Below are 23674 nucleotides of genomic sequence, written 5' to 3' on the forward strand. Positions count from 1 at the left end.
TGTGTTGATTTTTGTCCTTGTTGGGGAATAGAATAGTTGGTGCGCGTCCTTTTTATGAATATAGTGTTAGTTTTAAGTCTGATGGGGGAAATTTCTCTTGGTGTGTTTGAAGTACCCTTCCCTACAATATAAGCGTTTCCTGGACCTTCCCTGTAAAGGAGAACCATATCAGTAAAGTGGTTACCGGTTAAGCTACAGAAACAAACACAGGCAGATAGATAGATATCCTATTACTTTTAGTTTTGATTAATTCTTAATTTTTTAGGCCGATTTAATTCGTCAACCACCCTGTTCTATACAGCAGAAATAGTGAGTGCACTAGAATATCTACACTCTCTCTCTATAGTATATAGGTAAGAATTAATATTATAGTTATAACTATGTTCTATACAGCTGAAATAGTGAGTGCACTAGAATATCTACACTCTCTCTCTATAGTATATAGGTAAGAATTAATATTATAGTTATAACTATGTTCTATACAGCTGAAATAGTGAGTGCACTAGAATATCTACACTCTCTCTCTATAGTATATAGGTAAGAATTAATATTATAGTTATAACTATGTTCTATACAGCTGAAATAGTGAGTGCACTAGAATATCTACACTCTCTCTCTATAGTATATAGGTAAGAATTAATATTATAGTTATAACTATGTTCTATACAGCAGAAATAGTGAGTGCACTAGAATATCTACACTCTCTCTCTCTATAGTATATAGGTAAGAATTAATATTATAGTTATAACTATGTTCTATACAGCTGAAATAGTGAGTGCACTAGAATATCTACACTCTCTCTCTATAGTATATAGGTAAGAATTAATATTATAGTTATACCTATGTTCTATACAGCAGAAATAGTGAGTGCACTAGAATATCTACACTCTCTCTCTATAGTATATAGGTAAGAATTAATATTATAGATATACCTATGTTCTATACAGCAGAAATAGTGAGTGCACTAGAATATCTACACTCTCTCTCTATAGTATATAGGTAAGAATTAATATTATAGTTATAACTATGTTCTATACAGCTGAAATAGTGAGTGCACTAGAATATCTACACTCTCTATCTATAGTATATAGGTAAGAATTAATATTATAGTTATAACTATGTTCTATACAGCTGAAATAGTGAGTGCACTAGAATATCTACACTCTCTCTCTATAGTATATAGGTAAGAATTTAATTAAACATTTATCTTTAATAGTAGCTGAGATATTTAATATTTTTAGAGTTGATATACTGTTGAAACACAGCATAAAACACAGACAGACTCACATAGTCAGTTGTATAGTAAATGCTCGGTGTAAATACACACTTTTTTCTGCAGACTACCTTTGTTAACAACTGAGAAAGGCAAATTTCTCAAAACAAAGTATTATATACAAACTGAAGGACCAAGTAAGTTGTAGAGATGTTCATTCGTCAGCAGAATATTCATATAACAAGGATGACAACATCCATAAAAGCTAAGCTTTGACAAACGAACATTAACACTTGAATAGTGTCAGAACTGAATAATCAGAACATATATGAATAAGAGTCAATGCAAAATTGTGAGTAAATTTGTTGAAAAACTTCTTGATACAGGATAATGTTTATGGACATACTTACATTTTTAGGACTTGATTATAGAGTTGCTGTGCTTATAGTATTGTACTTTGTTGTCCCATGAATTTGTATACCAAAAATCAAAACAATCGGATAATTAGATCACATGAAACTTTATTGTTAAAAAAAGTAAAAAAAAACAACATGTTTAAAATGGACGTACGGACATTCTGGTAATGATTATAGAGATGCTACGCTTTCTAAATCGTACTTAACTAAAACAGGAATCACCTTGCAAAGTTTAAAATCGATAGGACAATTCTAACATGCTTAAATTAACGAAAAAAGCTATCTGTCTCGGACGGACGAACCGACCATAATTATAAAAAAGCTTTGCTTTTAAAAAAGATTACAGCTTCAACCAAATTCTTACATGCTTCGATGTTTATGTAAAAGTCAAATATTTGTTAACCACTTAAACGGCGCTGTGGAGAAAAAAAAGCACAGTTAGGTAAATTTAGAATTACTTAAAATTGACAAATTTGGCCAATTTTAAATAAAAACAATAATGTGACCATTCATTGGAGTGGAGCACAAATGACTAAACATTGTGCTTTTCCTCAAAGTTCTTGTGAAACTATGACTCCCCCCCCCCCACAAGTTTTTTAACATAATGAAAATAAGGGGGATAGTTTTTACCTATTCATAAGCCCAGCCTACTCTAACAAACAACCAAAAACTACCCTTTTATTTTTAAAACATACAATAAAATTTGTTCCAAAATGTAGAAAAGCTTTTTTTTCAGTTGAAAGTGGTTAAATAAGCAAAATGTGTTTTTAACTTATAAATATCAATTTTTGGCCATATTCACTGTTAAGTTGACAATGCTTTTAATTTCAGAATATAAAAGGGTTTGTTAAACAATATATATTCTGTGTATTTTTAAAGTTATCTTAGGTTAGGTTAAGTAAGGTTTGGGGTTTCCCCCGAAGATGCTAAGAACAAGTTTTGGGAATAGTCCCTTTTGTGGAAACGGCCCTCGATGGGCGATTCTTCGTATTTTTAAAATGGCTTTTGATAGGCTATTTTAGGTTAGGTTATATTGGGTTAGATGATTGCTCCACAGGGCAATTGGCCCCGCAGGGGCTAGAAATAGGAGAAAAACTACTGTAAAAAAAAAGAAGAAACGCCCCTAAAGGAGCGTTGCCACGAAAGGGACTATACCCAAAGTTTTTACAAGTTTACATATCATTTTGTGACAATGTGTTCTGATGTTCTTTCCAATAATAACAAACAAAATGACCCCTCTTGCAGGTTTAAATTATTGGTAGAAATGTTTGGACGCTGTTACTTGTTACAGCCTAACAAAGATTCAATATTATCATTATCAAAGTTTTCAGCTGACGAATGTGATAACGAGTTCGTAGACTTTGAATAGTTTAATTTACTTCATAATTATCTGTAAATGTTGTAAATATATATGCTTTCAATTTTCACGTTTGAGTGATAAAACCGTACGTGATCTAGTATTCTTTAACAGGCGATTAGCATACAAATATCATTTCTAAATATACACTTTTATTTATTTACTTATGTTTTAGCTGGAAATTAGATTATTTGTGTTAATTTAAGTTTTAGCATGTTATATATAATTTTGTTTAAATCTGTTGTCTCAAAAATATAAAGTATTATTGATCAGAAGAAAATTTTATGTTTTTTCCTCTAAAAAATACTATTTCAGGAAAGATATATTTGCAAAGGTCATTCAATTAAATAAGTATCTTTTAAGATGCTATTTGTATCTTCTTTTAATAGTCGTCTTAGGAATCACCAAGTTAAAAATCAAAGTAGTAGGAAAATAATATATATAATGCTGAAATTACAATCACATTACAAACATGCTGACACACTATTAATGTACAAAAGCTTCGATTATTTAAAGAAAACCTTTTTTAATGCATAATCCCTTTAAATCCTGGGCGTACTTAAATGTGAGACAAAATTATCTTTGAATGTTAAGAAGTTAGCTGTAAAAAATAAAGTAAACTATCACGAAATTTAAATTTTCAGACTATTTCATAACTATTGACCTATTCAGTCAAGGACTCGTCTTAAAATGTGCGTTTTATATTTCTAGTGTTTCATATTCGATAAAAAAAGGTGCTATCACTCATAGGCGTCCAAGGGGGGGGGGTAATGGGCCAATTGGCACCCCCAAACGATTTTGGGGGTGCCGTAGGCACCCCCAAAAATTTTTTCATTTTACCCCCCCCATTCAAAATTTACCCCTACCCTGGGGGTGCCGTAGGCACCCCCAACCATTAAGGAGGGGGTATTTACCCCCCCAAACAATTTTGGGGGGATAAATACCCCCCCCAAAATAAAAAATCTCTAATAAAAAAAATTTTTGCGCGCTTCGCGCGCATTTCTAATACTATATATTTAATAAAATTTAAATTACCCCCCCCAAAAATTTTACCCCGGGGGTAAATTTTGGGGGGGGTAAACTAAATTTACCCCTGCCAACAGATTTCAGGGGGGGTAATTACCCCCCCCAAGCAAATTTTACCCCCGGGGTAAAAATTTTGGGGGGGGTAAAAAAAATTTGCGGCGCGCTTCGCGCGCCATTTTACCCCCCCCAAACACGAATTACCCCCCCCCCTAAAAATTTTTTACCCCCCCCAAAATAAAAAGCTTGGACGCCCCTGCTATCACTCATAAAATGACTAGTTTGAGCTGACCAATCAAGATTTGATTGCCCAATGAATGAGAGAAATCAATCACAAAGTGTAAATTCTACTGGTACCCAAAGTTTTATAAACACGTTTGTCTTAAATACTTTGAGTAATATTATTTAATCCTGGTTGGAGAAAAAAACTAGCAGCGTCCAACTTTAAGACTAATAATTTAAGTCTACAGAAGGGGTTAATTTGTTTAGTATCAATGTATATCAATTTATTGTCTCTTAAGATCCGTAGTTGTATCTCAAATAAAAACAGACCTAAAGACATAGCACAGCTAAAGAAACCCATTTAAAAACTTTGGATCATGGAAAGAAAACGAAGTTGCCGGTTTCGTCGGTTTTTTTTTACAGTAGCCTTTCTCCTATTTCTACCCCTGCGGGGGGCTCTAGCACTGCGGGGCATATTTTCTAACCCTGCGGGACAATCATTAACATTTACTTAACCTAACCTAACCTAAAATAACCCTTCAAAAGGTACTGTGAAAATACGATGAAACCGGCTACTTCGTTTTCTTTCCATGATCCAAAACTTTATATTGTAATCCGCTTATTTTGTTGCAGGGATCTGAAGCCTGAGAACCTGCTGCTGGATAGAGAGGGTCATCTCAAGATCACAGACTTTGGATTCGCCAAGAGAATTTCAGGAAAATATCAAACATTATATTTTTACTGTCTGTCCGACAGTGCATCCGTCCGTAACGCTATGAGGGAAATGTGATTTGTTTCAGCTGCTATTAAAGATACACAGCTGAAATCTTTGGTGATGATTCCCTATATAATTTACTTGGTCCGTCGGTCTGACGGTCAAGCTTCAAAAGACAGGTTCTTATAAAGGTTTCGTGATCTTTCAAAAAGGATTTATAGCGCACTCTCTTTTTCATTTACTGACAACTGAACATCTGCAATATAATTCACTTTGTCCGTTTGTCTATCCATGATTTTTGTACTTCGCTACAACGGTATGTCTGTTTTCAAAGTTTTCAAATGGTTTTATAGGAATTTAGTAAATTTGTTTTAACTTGAATGCTAGGTGCGAAACCTCAAATTACAGAAAATATTTTAAAATTGTTTAAAATAAACAAATAGGCCTTTGTGCTAAGTATAGATTATTAGATACATATATATATATGTATACAGGGATATAGAGATGTTATAATGGACAATAAATTACTCGAAAGGATATCAAATCAACAGATCTATAGTATAAATGTACATATATAAAGACAACCACCTCCCTTCATTGTTCAAAGACCTCTTTCGTCTGCTTCTAAATTATTTTCTGCTACTTGGCTGTGAAATATAAGCGATACCATTGGTTGATTTTCAATGACCCAATACAAGGGTTGCACAAGGTGGTTGCGATGGGGAGATACAGTTATTTAACCCTTTCTCCCTTTAGTGTTTTACTCTAATAGGATAACAAACGAAGAATTGTGTATATGTTAATTGCGGGAAACATGAATTTATCTTCCATTTTCTCACCCCTGAAGATCCCTGAGATATCTACCACTAGTATTACTGTAAAAGAACAACTGAATTTGATGACCAAAACCTGGATTTTAAATATATATGTACATTATGTCCATTTTTGTGCAAAATTCTTTGGCCACGCGCCTTGTATTTAAATTAACTTTTTGATTGTAAAGCTTTGTCTCGAGGTCATATCTGTGCTTCTACACTTTTGTATATTTGAAAGTCGTTTACTCTTACTATTCATGATATGAGCTTGACATAGCAGCAGTGTGAGTAATTTTAACGACTTTGGTACAACATGATATGGACTAGGACTTGAACCCGACACCTCCCCGATCTTTCTTTTAATGATTTTGGTGAAAATTATGTTTCTTAAATGATCTACATTTTTTGTCAAATTGTCAAATGGTGTTGGTCATCGTGTTTTTGAATCAGTTAAAAGTTAAACTATTAATTGACAAGCTGTCGAATAGACTGGCTCAAAATCTTAAGGGTTAATCAATTAAAAAAATTTTGAAAGATAATAACCGTTACGTTTTAATACATGCTAATAAATTTAATCCTAAATTTGAGTAACAATTCAGGTCTGCTAAAAAAAGACAAATTGGTACATAAATAAATTACCAAAATTATTCATTAATACAGTTACATTTCGAACAATGCTATATGACAAAAAAGATAACAGTTTTGATTTTGAATGTTTAGCCAATCTAACTATGATTACTACAATCAACACTTTTTAAATTTGAACCATGCTACCCAACTTAAAACAGTTATATTAATAATACTTCTACTAATAAATGAATTTTACTATTTTACATTTCGAGACGAGCTACAAATTGTCATCTTTTTAATTTGAACCAGGCTACCCAACCTATATTATTGGATCATAAATTAGAAGACACATTAAAACAGTTACATCTAGTACAACAACTAATACTGAATGTACTAATGTTCTTTTAAAACCAGAAAAAAATCTAAAATGTTTACAACAAATTACAGCAATATCCTGTTAATTTATTATTTTACTAGCGGCTGCGCCCCTTTAATATTCAATACTCATGTTGACTAAAGAACTAAAAGTGATTATGGCTGATTGTACATCAATTTATCGTCCATTGTCTAAAACTTGAAATTCTACAGTTAACTAGGATAACATTATATAAACCATACTTAAATTTTGATTTAGATTTTAACTTTTTTTGCTCTTTAGTTCAAATAGATTAAGCATTTTGGTTTTGGTTAAAAAGTGTTTTCCCTCAGCCTTCTTGTCTTCTTGTTAAGCACCGAACCCACCCATCTTATTGTGAAACAAATCGAAAATAAGATGGACTAGTTTTTCGTTTGTTTGTTTACTACTTGACGTCAGATTAGGTTAGGTTAAATCGGGTACTGGGTAGCCGAACTGGGTTATAGCACCAAGTTAGGTAACCTTGTTGGGTTAGGGCTTATCGCCGGGGTTAGGCATGTCGAGAAAAAAAAACACCGCTTCTCTTTTTTAAAATTAGGGGGGGGGGATAGTGCTCGACAAGCACTTTGTTGGAAAGCACCGCTTAATTAAATCTGAACTTGAGAGATATGTAAAATATATAACCACATCTTTAGTGAGTTCTAAAAACTATTCTTTACACTACTGTCATACTACAGAAATATCTAGTAATCTTGCTGTAATAATATTTTGTTTTTAAACCCCAAGAAAATAACTCTTTATCCCTTTAACGGGAATAGACATGTGTTAAAGGATATTGGTATAATCGTATAGATAGATATAACCAATAGACAGATAGAAATAAAAAAAATTGTGCAATTAATACCCCCCCCCCCCCTCCCTTAACAAAATTTTAAATCAAAGATACAGGAACATGTTGCAAATAAGCAGCAGAAAAATAACTTGCAGTTCTGAAAGCTTTTGACAAATTTTTTGCATGTTTATTACTTTTGGGTAAGGTTAAGTTATATGGGGCATCTAGAGGGGTGTTTGGCATAAGAAAAAAGGAAAGGCGCAACTAAAATTATCGCACATTGTCCTATCCTGGTATTCCTGTACAATTTACATCTGGTAATAATTAATTTCATAAACAGATCAACACATTTAACATTTACTTAAATACACCATTACACCATTACACACATTTACACCATTACACACATTTACACCATTACACACATTTACACCATTACACACATTTACACCATTACACACATTTACACCATTACACACATTTACACCATTACACACATTTACACCATTACACACATTCACACCATTACACACATTTACACCATTACACACATTTACACCATTACACACATTTACACCATTACACACATTTACACCATTACACACATTTACACCATTACACACATTTACACCATTACACACATTTACACCATTACACACATTTACACCATTACACACATTTACACCATTACACACATTTACACCATTACACACATTTACACCATTACACACATTTACACCATTACACACATTTACACCATTACACACATTTACACCATTACACACATTTACACCACACCATTGGTTGATTTTTAATGCCCCAATTGAGAGTCGGCACAAGGACAGTGCGATTGGGAGATACAGTTATTTAACCCTTTCCCCAATAGTGTTTTACTATAATGAGTTTCCTAACGTTTTAATCAAGAGGGGTGACTTTGTTTTTTCATTATAGGAAATGTAAATCAATTTATGTACACTGTTCTATCCCCTAAAGATCCTTGTTATTTTGGTGCTGTTATTCTAACAACATAAGACTTATCACTTCAGGATCTAAGAGAAAGTCAATGAACGTTATATTGATCTGTACATACCCCATAATGATAAACAAAATTACTCCTCCTGTAAAACTATTCATTGAAAAGTTCGGACAATTAAATATATTTTATCTGTTTTTATAATTTATGTTATAGTCTTTTGTGTCGTCAAGAAACTAAATTGATTTAATTCTAAAATATTTTTTTCTTATATATGAAAGATGATTAAAGTCCCTCAACAGATTATGACGTCATACGATAGAATAGCCAATGAAAGGCCAGTATACACTGTAATTGACCAATTGTATTTTATCGTATGACGTCATAATCTGTTGAGGGACTTTAATCATTTTCTTAGATATGTGTTTATCCTATTCTAATGTTAGCTCACAGGAAGAGAGAATACAATGATTGACAAATTAATTTGCATTCCAATAAAAATCTACAAAAGACAGAATTTCACTTAATAAGAACTTGGGTAAATATTGATTTACCTTAAAATTGTTGGAGCAAAAGGGAAATTTTTTATATATTTTTTTTTGGGGGGGGGATTATTTAACTCCATTGACTTATTCCTGTATATTTTTTTCCGAGGTACTATCCCTGCTTGCCTGCCATGTTCTAAGATTACATTTGTTGTGTAAAACTGAATGTGGTTAAGCGAGTAACACCCACGTAATCAGGGACGCCAAATTATAGAATCAATTTCAATGCTACTTTTAAAAATCCATAGATAGCTTTAAAGTAATGTAATCGATCTATGGATTTGGAACTTTGAATGTAAATATATAATCAACCCAAAAAATTCTTAGCGAAGCTATTGAATACATTTATAAAAAAAGAGTTTTTTAAAGAAATCATTAAAATTAAAGTATTAATATTTTGCATTTGATTATTCAAATTTTATTTAATAATTGACCCCATCCCTTCATCTTTCAAAAAAACGTTATTCTTTCTAGATGTGCTTGTAATGTTCATTGGTTCTTTTATTTTGTTGTAACCTGTCCATGGAAATTGGCGTCCTTGTTTTGCCTTGCAGTATCTTATGTTTATGGATAATGGATATATGGATACAACAGATCTATAGTATAGATGTATCTACAGGCAACTACCTCCCTTCCTTTTTCAAAAACCTCTTTCGTCTGCATCTAAATTATTTTCTGCTACTTGGCTGTGTTGATATAAGCTATACCATTGGTTGATTTTCAATGACCCAATAGAAAGGTTGCACAAGGTTAATGCGATGGGAAGATATAGTTATTTAACTCTTTCTCCCTCTAGTGTTTTACTCTAATATGGATACATACAAAAAAATAGATTAATAAAAAATATATATATTGCACTGATCATTGCATTGATATAAGAAAATATGAATTGATATATGGGTACATCATTTATAAACCAATAATAGAACACTATAAATAAAATTGATGCTTTTTAAGGAAAGATTTGAGCAAAGAAAGGATTAAGAGAGCCTCAAAAAGCTAGAGTTTTCTGTAGGTCAAAAGTTGTTAAAGCTAAAAGTCCCCTAACCCCCGCAAAGTTAATTGAAAATTAAGTAGAAGATGGGGAAGGTAAGGTGGTCCCCTTGAATTTAGAGGAATTTTCTCATATTTTTCAGTCATTCCCACTTCGGTGTGCATCCATTTCAGCATATTATCATAATAACCCATGTTTTATTTAAGCATATAATTATAATAATAAATAAATAGAAAAAGGATGTTTTTTTATGATTGAATAAAAATTGAGAGGGGTAGTTTTTGCGGTAAAAATAGTATGCAGTTATAATGATATAATTATGTGTATTATGTGCTGAAATAAATGAACACCATCAATTTTTTTGTTTCAAAGCCAACCCAACATTACTCTGCATATTTCATATTCAGGGAAGAGACAATGGACGATAATTCAACTTACACACCCAATTATGATAACTAAATTACCCTATGAGTAAACTTAATGTCGAAAAATTAAAATGTTTCTATTTGGACAAAACAATAAAAATTTCATAAAAGTCCCCAAAGTTATAATATAATTTTGTATTAGTCATTTTAGCTGTAGGGGGGGGGGGGGGGTGAAGGTATCCTCCACCCAAATAACTATAAAGTTTCCCTAGCTAAATCTTAAGCCATAGACAGACTGACATCCTGTTACAATTATATAAGGTTTGTCCAGCAAAAACTGGACATTGTTATTTGTAAAGGGTATCTGTCAACGGGGTGTGTCATTACTTCCGCAATAAAAGCAATTTAATTGATGTGCTAAAATCGCAATAACTGGACATTAAACTTTAAATTATACTGGTACCCAAAGTTTTATAACAGCGGTATATTATTCGTTGGCTCAAAAACTTTTATTTAATTGTTATTGTCTTGTTCAAATTAGAAGTTTCCTTTCTTTTTAACCAATATTTTATATCTAAATAAGGTTTAATTTGTTTATTATCATTGGGGATGAATTAATACACTAGTGATAATTTATAGGTGTTTGCGATTAAAGAGATATTTACTTTTTGGCACGTTGATTGACTTGCGTCATTAATTGCACAGCCCTATCAGCAATTTGAATAGAATTACGCGCTAGATTTAATAAAATTAAGCTATTAGATTTAAAGATTATTGGACATTTTAAATTTTACCTTTTAAAATATATCTATAGTTAAAGCTAGGCAGCTACAGCTACTTAATAAGCCGCGAGGCTGGGTCGGCAGCTGAAAAAGTGCTCCTTTGTGGCTTAATCAAAATTGTCGATTGTAGTCTCAAAAAATACGCAACAACTAAAATAAATGATCATATTTCAGTCTGTTCTTGTATATCCATATTTAATTTAGCAGATAAAAAGGGTAAAGAGCAAGAGTTGATAAAAAGTGGTTTGTATTCAATTCTTTTTAATTTATATAGATACATAGATAGACAATTTAAATGCATAGACAATTTAGTAGATAGATACATAGATAGACACATTATTTAGATATATAGATAGACACTATTTAGATACATAGATAGACACTTTAGATAGATCCATAGATAGGCAATTTAGATGTATAGACACTTTAGTAGATAGATACATAGATAAACACTTTAGATAGATACATAGATAGACACTTTATATAGATATATAGATAGACACTTTAGTTAGATATATAGATTTCCTCTAAGAGGCGTTTCGTCGTATTTTCACATTAGTTTGTGTAGGTTATTTTAGGTTTGGTTAGGTTAAGTTGGGTTAGGTGATTGCCCCGCAGAGTTAGACCCCCTGCAGGATCTAGAAATATGGTAATAGCTACTATGAAAATACGATGAAACGCTTCTTAAGAGGCGATGCAACGAAAGGGACAATGCAATTATATTGTCTTTTTCCTTAGCTCTGAAATGCTAATATATTCTTATATTAACAAGGATGACAACATCCATAAAAGCGAAGCACTGAAACGGTAGGACAAACGGACATTAACACTTGTATAGTGTCTAAACTGAATTATCAGAATATAAAAGTATAAGAGTCGAAGCAAAATTGTAAGTAAATTTGTTGAAAAACTTCTTGATACAGGATAATGTTTATTGAGTTTATGGACATACTTACATTTTTAGGATTTGATTATAGAGTTGCTTGGCTTAAAATATTGTTCTTTGTTGTCCCAGGTATGAATATACCAAAAATCAGATCAAACGGATAATTAGATCACATAAAAATTTGCTGTTAAAAAATTAGAAAAATCAACATGTTTAAAATGGACGTACGGACATTCTGATAATGATTATAGAGTTGCTACGCTTTCTAAATCGTACCTAACTACTACAGGAATCATCATGCAAAGTTTGAAATCGATAGGACAATTCTAACATGCCTAAATTAACGAATAAAAGCTATCTATCTCGGACGTACGGACGGACGTACGGACGGACCGACCCTAATTATAGAAAAGCTTCGCTTTTAAAAATTCAGTTTTAAAAAAAATGTATATGAACAATTTTCTCTCTCATATATTTTTTCCTTTTGAAGAATCCTATTTAGAATTTTCTTTGATATGAAAAATTCATATGGAATCCTTAAAATATAAAAAGTCAGTTATATCCATAAGTAGCACAGTAAACATTGGACTGTAAATTACACTGGTAACCAAAGTTTTATAACCAAGTTATTTGTTGGCTTAAAAGTTTGGGTGCTTTTGATAAATTTTGGTTGGTTGATTCCAAACTGTTAGTGTCTAAACTTTTCAACTAATGATTCTCACTTACAAAAGGGGTAATTTTGTTTATCCTCATTATATAGCTATAGTCCTTATATAGCTTAATGGGCTGCTGGCTAATCCCTACTTATGATAAAGAAAAAAAAATAAATAACATATTATTTATATCTGATAAATAAATTGCTATTCTTACCTTCGAATAATTGCAAAAAAAATGAATTGTATTCGGAAGAAAAAATAGTAAAACTGGATAGAAATGTATAGGTTTCTCAGAGAGGAGAATATAGGACTGTAAATTATGCTGGTATCCAAAGTTTTATGAAAAGTTCTCTTTTGGAACAAATCTTGATTGAGTTGCACAAACTAATTTTGTCCAAACTTTTTTAATCTTATTTTTAAGGGTAGATATTATTTATCATAATTGTGTGTATATCAACTTCTCTCCATAGTCTTATCCCTTAAGATCTCTTAGATAGCTTATGGGAACAGTGTCTCCCTTTTAATCCATATAGCCTGTATAAATTAATGCCCATAAGACAAAAAAAACTTTAGTTGCACAATAGGATATATAAGTTGAAAGGAATTTTATTGTTAGAGGGAGATTTGAAATCTGCATCAAATATTAAGGATTTTTTTTTATAAAATTCGTTTTTTGTATAATTATTTATCTAAAAGCGGAAATACAATTTAAGTTCATAAATTTTGACCAATAGTATAGGTGGATTGGAAACTACCTGCGCTCTAATTGGTTGAATGATGTGCGACACTTAAGCTTCTCCTATCAGAGCGAAGATAATTTTTAATCCACCAATCACAGATGTCAAAATTAATTAACTTAAATTGTATTTCCGCTTTTAGATAAAGAATTATACAAAAAACTAATTCTATAAAAAAAATCCTTAAAATTTGATGCAGATTTAAAATCTCCCTCTAACATTAAAATTCTTTCCAACTTATATATCTTATTGCACAATCATTGTCTGGAGGCCTTAATTGTTAACATTAAGAATATTAGAGTAAAACACTAGAGGGAGGGAGAAAGGGTTAAATAACTGTATCTCCCCATCGCAACCACCTTGTGCAACCCTTCTATTGCGTCATTGAAAATCAACCAATGGTGTCGCTTATATTAACACAGCCAAGTAGCAGAAAATTATTTAGAAGCAGACGAAAGATGTCTTTGAAAAAGGAAGGGAGGTAGTTGTTTGTAAATACATCGATACTATACATCTGTTTTAAGAATTATGTATGGGCCACGAAAATATCCCCTCTACTATTTTACTGTACAGATGGGGTCGAGACTCGAACTCAACACTCTCCAACAAAATTAAACGTGTTGTTTGTGAGAAAATTTGTTACCATCCCATTTTGTTCCTAGCCATGAATATAAAATGAGGTATATTTACGGGTGTGCGTTCATTTCCGCAATGTATCACATTTTCAAATTATCAGAGCTGGATCTTTAAATCATTTAAGTGGTGAGCCAGATCGGGGTGAGCCAACTTTTCACCAATGAGAGCACAGCATTTTATGAAATGCCGCGCTGTGATTGGCTGAAATTCGGCTCACCCCGATCTGGCTCACCACTAAAATGATTTAAAGATCCAGCTCAGAACTGTATATTATTATAACAGTGCAAACTATATTTCCCTTATAGGCAGTAATCCTGCAGGGCTCTCTACCCTGAAGTTCTTCTCAATTGGGGTTTTCTAACTCTTATTTAACCTAACCTAACCTAAAATCTTAAAAAGGTTGTTTGTGGTCCATAACCAATAAAAGGGAAATAATCGCTTTTTCTTATTTTTTTGAAAATGATACAATAGAATAGCCAACGAGAGGCCAGTATACACTGTAATATTGTAATTGACCAATGGTAAAATTTATGCTGGCCTCTCATTGGTTATTTTATCGTATGCCGTGGAGGAACTTTATTCATCTTCATTTTTTTGCTACTGTGTATTTTTGCGAATATAAAAAGTTAAATGCAGATATGATAATATGCAGCAGTGATTGAACACCATATTTATGAAAATAATATCTTTATTATGTATTATTCCATCTGAGTACAAAAACATAATATTTTTTGTTTTTATACAGAAGTACTTATTTTTGTAACGAAGATACTCTATAATACTTTGAACGGTTAGTCAGTAGCTTATAATTTACCAGGGATCTAAAGGGATAAGATAATAGACTATAGATTAATACATTCCTTCTGTAGATTAGAATGATTGTTACTTCTCGTTTGAAACCAACCAATCAAAATTAAATAAAAGTATCCAAAGTATTAGTTGTTTAAAAAATTGGAGTTTCTACGTTGTAAAAGATGTCGTAAATATAGGTACTAAATAATTATACAAAATGTCTTTGTGTTCTTAAAAATAATGTTTGTGTTACGCTGAACAGATCGGACTTGGACCCTGTGTGGTACCCCTGAATACCTGGCACCAGAAATCATTCAGTCCAAGGGTCATAATAAGGTATGTAGATAGATAGATAGATTATTCTTGGACCTTGTGTGGTACCCCTGAATACCTGGCACCAGAAATCATTCAGTCCAAGGGGCATAATAAGGTATGTAGATAGATAGATAGATTATTCTTGGACCTTGTGTGGTACCCCTGAATACCTGGCACCAGAAATCATTCAGTCCAAGGGGCATAATAAGGTATGTAGATAGATAGATAGATTATTCTTGGACCTTGTGTGGTACCCCTGAATACCTGGCACCAGAAATCATTCAGTCCAAGGGTCATAATAAGGTATATAGATAGATAGATAGATAGATAGTACTTGGACCCTGTGTGGTACCCCTGTGTGATACCCCTGAATACCTGGCACCAGAAATCATTCAGTCCAAGGGGCATAATAAGGTATATAGATAGATAGATAGTACTTGGACCCTGTGCGGTACCCCTGAATACCTGGCACCAGAAATCATTCAGTCCAAGGGGCATAATAAGGTATGTAGATAGATAGATAGATTATTCTTGGACCTTGTGTGGTACCCCTGAATACCTGGCACCAGAAATCATTCAGTCCAAGGGTCATAATAAGGTATGTAGATAGATAGATAGATTATTCTTGGACCTTGTGTGGTACCCCTGAATACCTGGCACCAGAAATCATTCAGTCCAAGGGGCATAATAAGGTATGTAGATAGATAGATAGATTATTCTTGGACCTTGTGTGGTACCCCTGAATACCTGGCACCAGAAATCATTCAGTCCAAGGGGCATAATAAGGTATGTAGATAGATAGATAGATTATTCTTGGACCTTGTGTGGTACCCCTGAATACCTGGCACCAGAAATCATTCAGTCCAAGGGTCATAATAAGGTATGTAGATAGATAGATAGATTATTCTTGGACCTTGTGTGGTACCCCTGAATACCTGGCACCAGAAATCATTCAGTCCAAGGGTCATAATAAGGTATATAGATAGATAGTACTTGGACCCTGTGTGGTACCCCTGTGTGATACCCCTGAATACCTGGCACCAGAAATCATTCAGTCCAAGGGTCATAATAAGGTATATAGATAAATAGATAGACTTGGACCCTGTGTGGTACCCCTGAATACCTGCCACCAGAAATCATTCAGTCCAAGGGTCATAATAAGGTATATACAGGGTGTCCCTCGTAAACTGGTTTTTTTTTAAAACGCTTATTACTCCCTTACTATTTGAGCTATCTTAGTAAAATAAAAAGTATTTGACAGCCTACTACTGACCATTTAATGATATAGTGATGAAAAATCCGCAAAGTTAACAGAAAAAAATCTACAAGGTAATACATAACAGGCTGATTTTAGTGAATATAAGACTAATCCACAAGAAAAATATGCCTTAGTTAACTTTTAAAGCAGCTGGTGGTCAAACGGTGGATCACAAAGACTTACTCCAGACATTATTAGAACTGGCATTGTAATATAATTAAAAAGTCTGGTATATTTCAGGTTCTTGTGTGCATTTGAAGCGAGCTCACATGAAAAATTAACAGAAAAGATCAATATTATGCCTATTTTTACGTATTGTTCACTTATATTACACTTCAGATTCTTGAATATTGAGAATTTCTGGTATGCCATGTCAAGCCTATTCCATTTTTGTGCTTAGAAAGTCTGAGCGACCAGCCGTTTGAACCCTAGCTAATCTTAAAGTTCACAAAGCAAATATTTTCTTGTGGGTTAGTCTAAATTCAATAAAATTAGCCTTTTATGTAATACCTCGTAGATTTTTTCCTGTTTATTTTGTGGATTTTTCATCATTACCCCATAAAATGGTCAGTAGCAGGCTGTCAAATACTTTTTATTTTACGAAGATAGCTCAAATATTAAGGGAGTAATAAGCGTTTCAAAAAAAACCAGTTTACGAGGGACACCCTGTAGATAGAAATTTATACAGGAAGACCGTTACACAGAGAAACAGGAAGATAGAAAGACAAGCATAAAGAAAGACACACATACAGGCAGAAATACAAAAAAAGGTATAAAGGTTGACAGAGACATACAAAAATACGCGGATATACAGACAAACAAATAGATAAATTGACAGATGAATATATAATACATAAAAAGACAGACAGATAGATTAAAGACAATCAATTTATTAAAGTTGTATTAGCTATCTGTATATATATTTCCTGGATAGCTATCTACTCTCCATTATCTATCTATATATATCCTAGGATGTAGACTGGTGGGCACTAGGTATCCTGATCTACGAGATGCTGGCTGGCTATCTATTATCTATCTATATCTATCCTAGGCTGTAGACTGGTGGGCACTTGGTATCCTGATCTATGAGATGCTTGCTGGCTATCTATCATCTATCTATATCTATCCTAGGCTGTAGACTGGTGGGCACTGGGTATCCTGATCTATGAGATGCCAGCTGGATATCTATTATCTATCTATATCTATCCTAGGCTGTAGACTGGTGGGCTCTGGGTATCCTGATCTATGAGATGCTGGCTGGCTATCTATTATCTATCTATATCTATCCTAGGCTGTAGACTGGTGGGCACTGGGTATCCTGATCTATGAGATGCTAGCTGGTTATCTATTATCTATTTATATCTATCCTAGGCTGTAGACTGGTGGGCACTGGGAATCCTGATCTACGAGATGCTGGCTGGCTATCTATTATTTTTCTATATCTATCCTAGGCTGTAGACTGGTGGGCACTGGGTATCCTGATCTATGAGATGCTGGCTGGCTATCTATTATCTATCTATATCTATCCTAGGCTGTAGACTGGTGGGCACTGGGTATCCTGATCTATGAGATGCTGGCTGGCTATCTATTATCTATCTATATCTATCCTAGGCTGTAGACTGGTGGGCACTGGGTATCCTGATCTATGAGATGCTGGCTGGCTATCCCCCCTTTTTTGATGATAATCCTTTTGGTATCTATGAGAAGATTCTCAGCGGAAAGGTAGAATTATTTTTCTCGTATTCATTCGAATCCGGTGGATAGGAACCGGTTCTTATCCATACGAAAAAACTATGTCTAGCATCGTATTATTTCCAGCTTTCTACGAATATAAAAATGTACAATCATAAGATTAAAACCAGTTTTTTTAGCCAGTGCCTTCGGCACCTCGGGGCTAAAAAACTGGTTGTACATTCTATATCCGCGGAAAGCTGTTTATAATACGATGCAAGAAATAACTATTTTTCAATTATGGCTTTAAATACAATTAAAACGACTTAGAAAGCGCAGCATCTCTATAATCGTTACCAGAAAGTCCGTACGTCCATTTAAAACAAGCTGATTTATTACTTTTTTAATAACAAATTTTTGTATGTTAAAATTGTCCTATTCATCTGATTTTTGAGTACTGATTACTATTACAACAAGGTATAGTGTTATAAGCGAAGCATCTCTATAATAAAGTCCTAAAAACGTCAGTATGTCCTTAAACAGAAACATTTATATAATCAGTTTTGCAACATATTTTTTTTAAATTAGACATATTCATTAATGTTTATTTTATTCCGTTCTGACACTCTACAAGTGTTAATGGTCGTTTATCCTTCCGTTTCAGAGCTTCGCTTTTATGGAAGTTGTCATCCTTTTTTTCCTATGCTTTTCTGGATGTTGGCATACTTGTACTTGTTTAGGTTGAATGGCCAAGACATATAGATCCAGTGGCCAAAGATCTCATCAAGAAGCTGCTAGTACAGGTATTGTCATTAAATCCAGGGTTCGGAAGCCGCGCCTCAGCCGCGCATAAGCCTCAGTTTTAAACCTGCTTGTGAGCAGAAAAATAAATTTTTGAAAGAAGGATTGTCTACTAAAGAGACAGTTTTATACATCCAGCTAAATTTTATAGTGATAAAATGACGATTTCACTGAGGCTTACACGCGGCTTACGCGCGGCTTCCGATCCCTGATTAAATCTTTCTTGTTTTGAGGAATTTGATCTGCGTCATAACTGAAGACGTTAAAAATAGTGCAAAAGTAAACAGAATATAATTAAATGCGTCTATTTCTACATTATAATATATATTATCAGCTGCACCCTTAGCATCTAGGGGCTTTTTAGATCGTTCGTAAATGTAGGGAGGAGGAAGAAAATAGTTTGAAACCATCCCAAGACTTAAATAGAAATGAATATGTCTAAAACTAACCCGAGACCTATTTAACTCACATCTCAATCAATTTAATGGTTTGCAAAATATTAGCGGACAGAATAGTTATTTCTCGCATCGTATTATAAACGGCTTTCCGCGGATATAGATTAATCTTATGATTGTACATTTTTATATTCGTAGAAAGCTGGATATAATACGATGCTACACATAGTTTTTTCGTATGGATGAGAACCGGTTCCTATCCACCGGATTCGAATGAATACGAGAAAAACTTTTCTTTTTCAGTGAAAACATTTATTGAGTAAATTGTACACATGAATAATGAATATATTTTTAAGGATCGAACAAAGAGGCTTGGAAACATGAAGAATAGTACAGAAGATGTTAAGCGTCATAGGTAATTATTATATTTATATTTACTGAATTTGTCAGAAGTTTCCTTTAATGGGCGTGTGGTCAGGGGGGTTAAAGTAGTCAGAGAGAGAGGGGACAATGGGCTGTTTATTACACTAGTCCCCAAAGTTTTATATTAATAATTTCTTATATGTATGTTGGCTTAAAAACTTTGTGGACTTTGGTGAATTTTGATTGGTCGCTTCCTCATATTAAGTGTTCAAACGCTTCAACCAATAATTTTAATCAACAGAAGGAGTAATTTTGGGCATCATCATTGGGGATGTACATTATTTTATCGGTCATTGTCTTATACCTTTAGATTCCTGGTATTATTCCACATCCTATTTTTTGTAATTTAAGGAATGGGAGGGGGGGGGGGAGTCAAAATTATCAAAAGAGTTTTAGCTTGTTAATGCTGTGCCAACTATGAACAAAATTTACCTTTTAAAGATTATTAATATGTTTCTATAGAACACTAATTGCGTGTCTATCCCATTATATAAAGTAGTATGCGTTTTTTGTCTGTCTCAAAGTATCTCGCTACCTGCTTAACTGATATAGTTCTCCTTTACAGTGAAGCTTCTTATAGGTCCTGGGAAGGTTTTAAACTATTTTTGGAAAGGGTGTCTTTAATTGGGATGAGGTCGACTTTTCCCCCTCCTATCTTAAGTCCCCCTAGAAGCTTCTTGGGGAGTAGCCGCTAGTATAAATAATAATTTAGTATCAAATATCAAATCAGTTATGATTACATATTACACAATATATTTCAATCAATTTGTCATGTTTTTTACTAATATTTTGAAATCTAATAAGCTATTATGATAAACAGTTTATTTAACAAGTATGACAACTTCCATAAAAGAGTTGCTCAACAAAATAGAAAATCAGACAAATAGATATTAATTACTAACTAGTTTTGCTTAAAATACAGGATGCTCAAGACGTCCAAGGGGTGGGGGGGGGGGTTAAAGGGGTGATTACCCCACCCTCCCTCGAATAAAAAAAATGCCTCTATGAAATAAAGATCACCCCCCCCCCCAAATTTATATTTTCAAAATTTTACCCCCCCCCCCCAAATAAAAAAGCTTGGACGCCCCTGTGCTAAATATGGACGTACTTACTTTGGGACGTAAATACATAAATGTTACGTTGATACATTTATTTTTAATCATCATAAGATTGACCATGTTAAAAATGAAAGTAAAAATCAACAAAGTAAACATCGACACTTACCGGATAATACCTAATTGTAATAGTAACCAACTTTTACGGACATGCGTATAGGCCGCCTCTAAGTGTAGAATAGCTTTCCTGTTAAAATGATAATTAGTTAAGCATTTTGAACATACGAGGCCGAAAAAAAGGTAAAAGCTTGTATGTTAATAAGTGCTACAGGTGATGGACGGCCAAACTGGCGGACATAGTATTATTGAAAAGTATGCTTCGCTTATAAAAATCATCAAAGCATGGACAATTGAAATCAAAATTATAGCATAATAAAATATTAAATTATTATTTTAATTTTTAAATGCATGAAAGATATTTAAGAAAATTTTATTTCCTCTCTCTTTTTAAATTTCAATTTGTAAGAAAATAAGTTTATTACTATAAAATCTTAAAAGTTTTGAATTAAGAATTAACTAGTCTTTTGGCTCTTATTATCTAATTTTCATATTTTATGTAAAGTCATAAAATTCCTAACTTTTTTGCTAGTCATAAGTAGCCGTTCTGAATTGTAAAAAATTCTTTATTGATATCAATGAAAGTATATTATTGTACAATAATTGTATATTTTACAACAATATATTTTATGGAAATAATGATAATTTTGGTTAGATGAAATGGGCAATAGTTTTTCTTCTGGTGCAAATTCCCCCCTTCTCTCACATTTTATGGCCTTGTTCAGAAATGGTGGTTAGGTTTAAATCTTAAACTAACATATAACTTAATCTGCCATGAACTAACGGTAAGCTTCCCCAAGCAATTTACAAGATCTTAGTGGACAAAGAGACAGATCTTATTTCTTTAGTATAAAGTATTTTTCATGTGTTTTTCTTTAATTTTAGATGGTTCAAGGGAATCGACTGGGAAGATGTGTACTACAGAAACCTGAAGCCCCCCATTATCCCAAAAATTGCGTTCGACGGTGACTCAAGAAATTTTGACGAGTATCCAGAAACTGAGTGGCGCAAAGTACCCCCCGTCTCTGACAGGGAAATTAGAATGTTTGCGGATTTCTAAATCACAACAAAAAAATTGGCGCGTTTTTTTCTCGCGCGCAATTTGATTGGCGCCATTTTAACAGGGTTGCCAAGTAAAATAAAATGGCGTCTTTTTTATAATACTACAACATGGAGTTTTGTTAATATTGTACGCCTTTTTTTCAAGATTGTCAAACACTTTATACAAAAAAAATCCTTTTAAATTGATTTAGAATTCGTTCTTTACAGCTATAAATGTTCAATTTTAAAGTTATCAATTTTAAAAAAGTATGAAATTCTTTACTTTTATTGTAATAATATTTGTCAATGCATGTTTTTAGTTTTAGCACATGTTCAATTAAAATATTAATAAAATAGATTCTTTTAGATGAAAGTGTATTTAGACTATAATTTGATGATGTTTAAAAATACAAAAAGTCTAAATTCACTTTTATAAATCCTAAAATGTAAATATGATATTTAGAACCATTTTGATGCGAATAAAAGATAAAAATAGCACAAATTTCTGACATAAGCATATCAAAACAGGGTGTAACAATAACAAAAAATCTTTTTTTTTAATTTTGTTATTTTCACACCCCCAATCAAAGGTCTAGATAAATGTTTTAGAAGATTCTTGTTAAGCTTTAAAAAATAAGCAAGGATGAAATGTTCAAAAGTCGGTACAAAACCGAATAAAGCAAAAAAATGTACCACCAAAAATTTTACCAAGTTTTTGAGCAATTTGTCTTTGTATATAACATCTATTTGTTTATTCATAGTCATTCTACTTTTCATGTTCCATGTATTAATAAAATTTAAAATGTATACAGGGTGTTTCATTGTTTTTAAAAATTAACCAAGAAAAATTGTAAATGAGACACCCTGTACATAAATAAAGAATTAATGTTATAGTTTTCTTTAATTAAAATAACCATTATAATAAAATTATTCATTTTGTTAACTTAAGCACTTTGAGCTTTGAAAAGTTACAAATTTTAAACATTTAAAGACAGTTTTTTTAAATCAACTTATTTTCATACTTTGACTTTATTCTTTTTCATTTTTATACTTAATTTATCTATTCATTTAAGAATTTTTATAATTATTCTAAATTCATTCGGATAACCAGCTCAACCCTACTATTATTATATATTATTAGCCTGTGATTTTATTAGAAATTTCAAGTAAAATTGATAAACTTCGAATTAAAAAGTTATTGTACATATAAAAAAAGAGTCAAAATGGCCCTCTGTGCTCTTGGCCTCGTGACAGAAATGTAATTGTATTTGATGTTCTTAATATTCATATGTGTGTTTTACCAATTATTCATTAACCAACAAATCTTAAAAATAAATGTTCAAATTAATTTTTTTGTTGTTTTTTTTAGTAGCGAAACTACTCTATAATTCTTAACTCAGTAGGATGTTTTGTAGTGGAATTTTTTTTCTTAATGAACATTGCCGAGACCTACATTAAATTTTTTGAATTTTTAAAACCATATAGAAAACTGAGTTAGGAGCCAAAAAGCCACCCTCCCCCTCCGGAATTACATTCTTATTTTCTGTGCGTCACTGGCTTGTAATGGGGGGGTGGGGGATGAAATTGCATTTCCCTTTTTCCCCCTCTAATGATTATACGCCTACCTGATGTATCTCTTTGCACGCCACTGATGAATAACATATTTTATCTTAAAAGACATGGTATATTTACACAAATAGGAATTGGAATATTA

At 32.6% G+C, this 23674-nt stretch overlaps 1 protein-coding gene across 1 annotated transcript in view; it reads left to right on the forward strand.

Moving 5' to 3' along the window:
* Positions 1-23308, forward strand: part of Pka-C3 (Protein kinase, cAMP-dependent, catalytic subunit 3) — an 85902-nt gene extending 62594 nt beyond the window's left edge. Inside the window, exons 6-12 of the mRNA XM_080146645.1 lie at positions 266-353; positions 4865-4944; positions 15144-15220; positions 18069-18179; positions 18869-18931; positions 19681-19739; positions 21805-23308. Of these exons, the coding sequence (XP_080002771.1) occupies positions 266-353; positions 4865-4944; positions 15144-15220; positions 18069-18179; positions 18869-18931; positions 19681-19739; positions 21805-21979 (653 nt within the window). The 3' untranslated portion in view covers positions 21980-23308. The remainder of the gene's footprint in view (positions 1-265; positions 354-4864; positions 4945-15143; positions 15221-18068; positions 18180-18868; positions 18932-19680; positions 19740-21804) is intronic.
* The last annotated feature ends 366 nt before the right edge of the window (positions 23309-23674 follow it).

This window comes from Acartia tonsa, chromosome 13 (assembly GCF_053477335.1).
Source record: "Acartia tonsa isolate MP-2025a chromosome 13, ASM5347733v1, whole genome shotgun sequence".
NCBI classification, from domain to species: Eukaryota; Metazoa; Arthropoda; class Copepoda; order Calanoida; family Acartiidae; genus Acartia; species Acartia tonsa.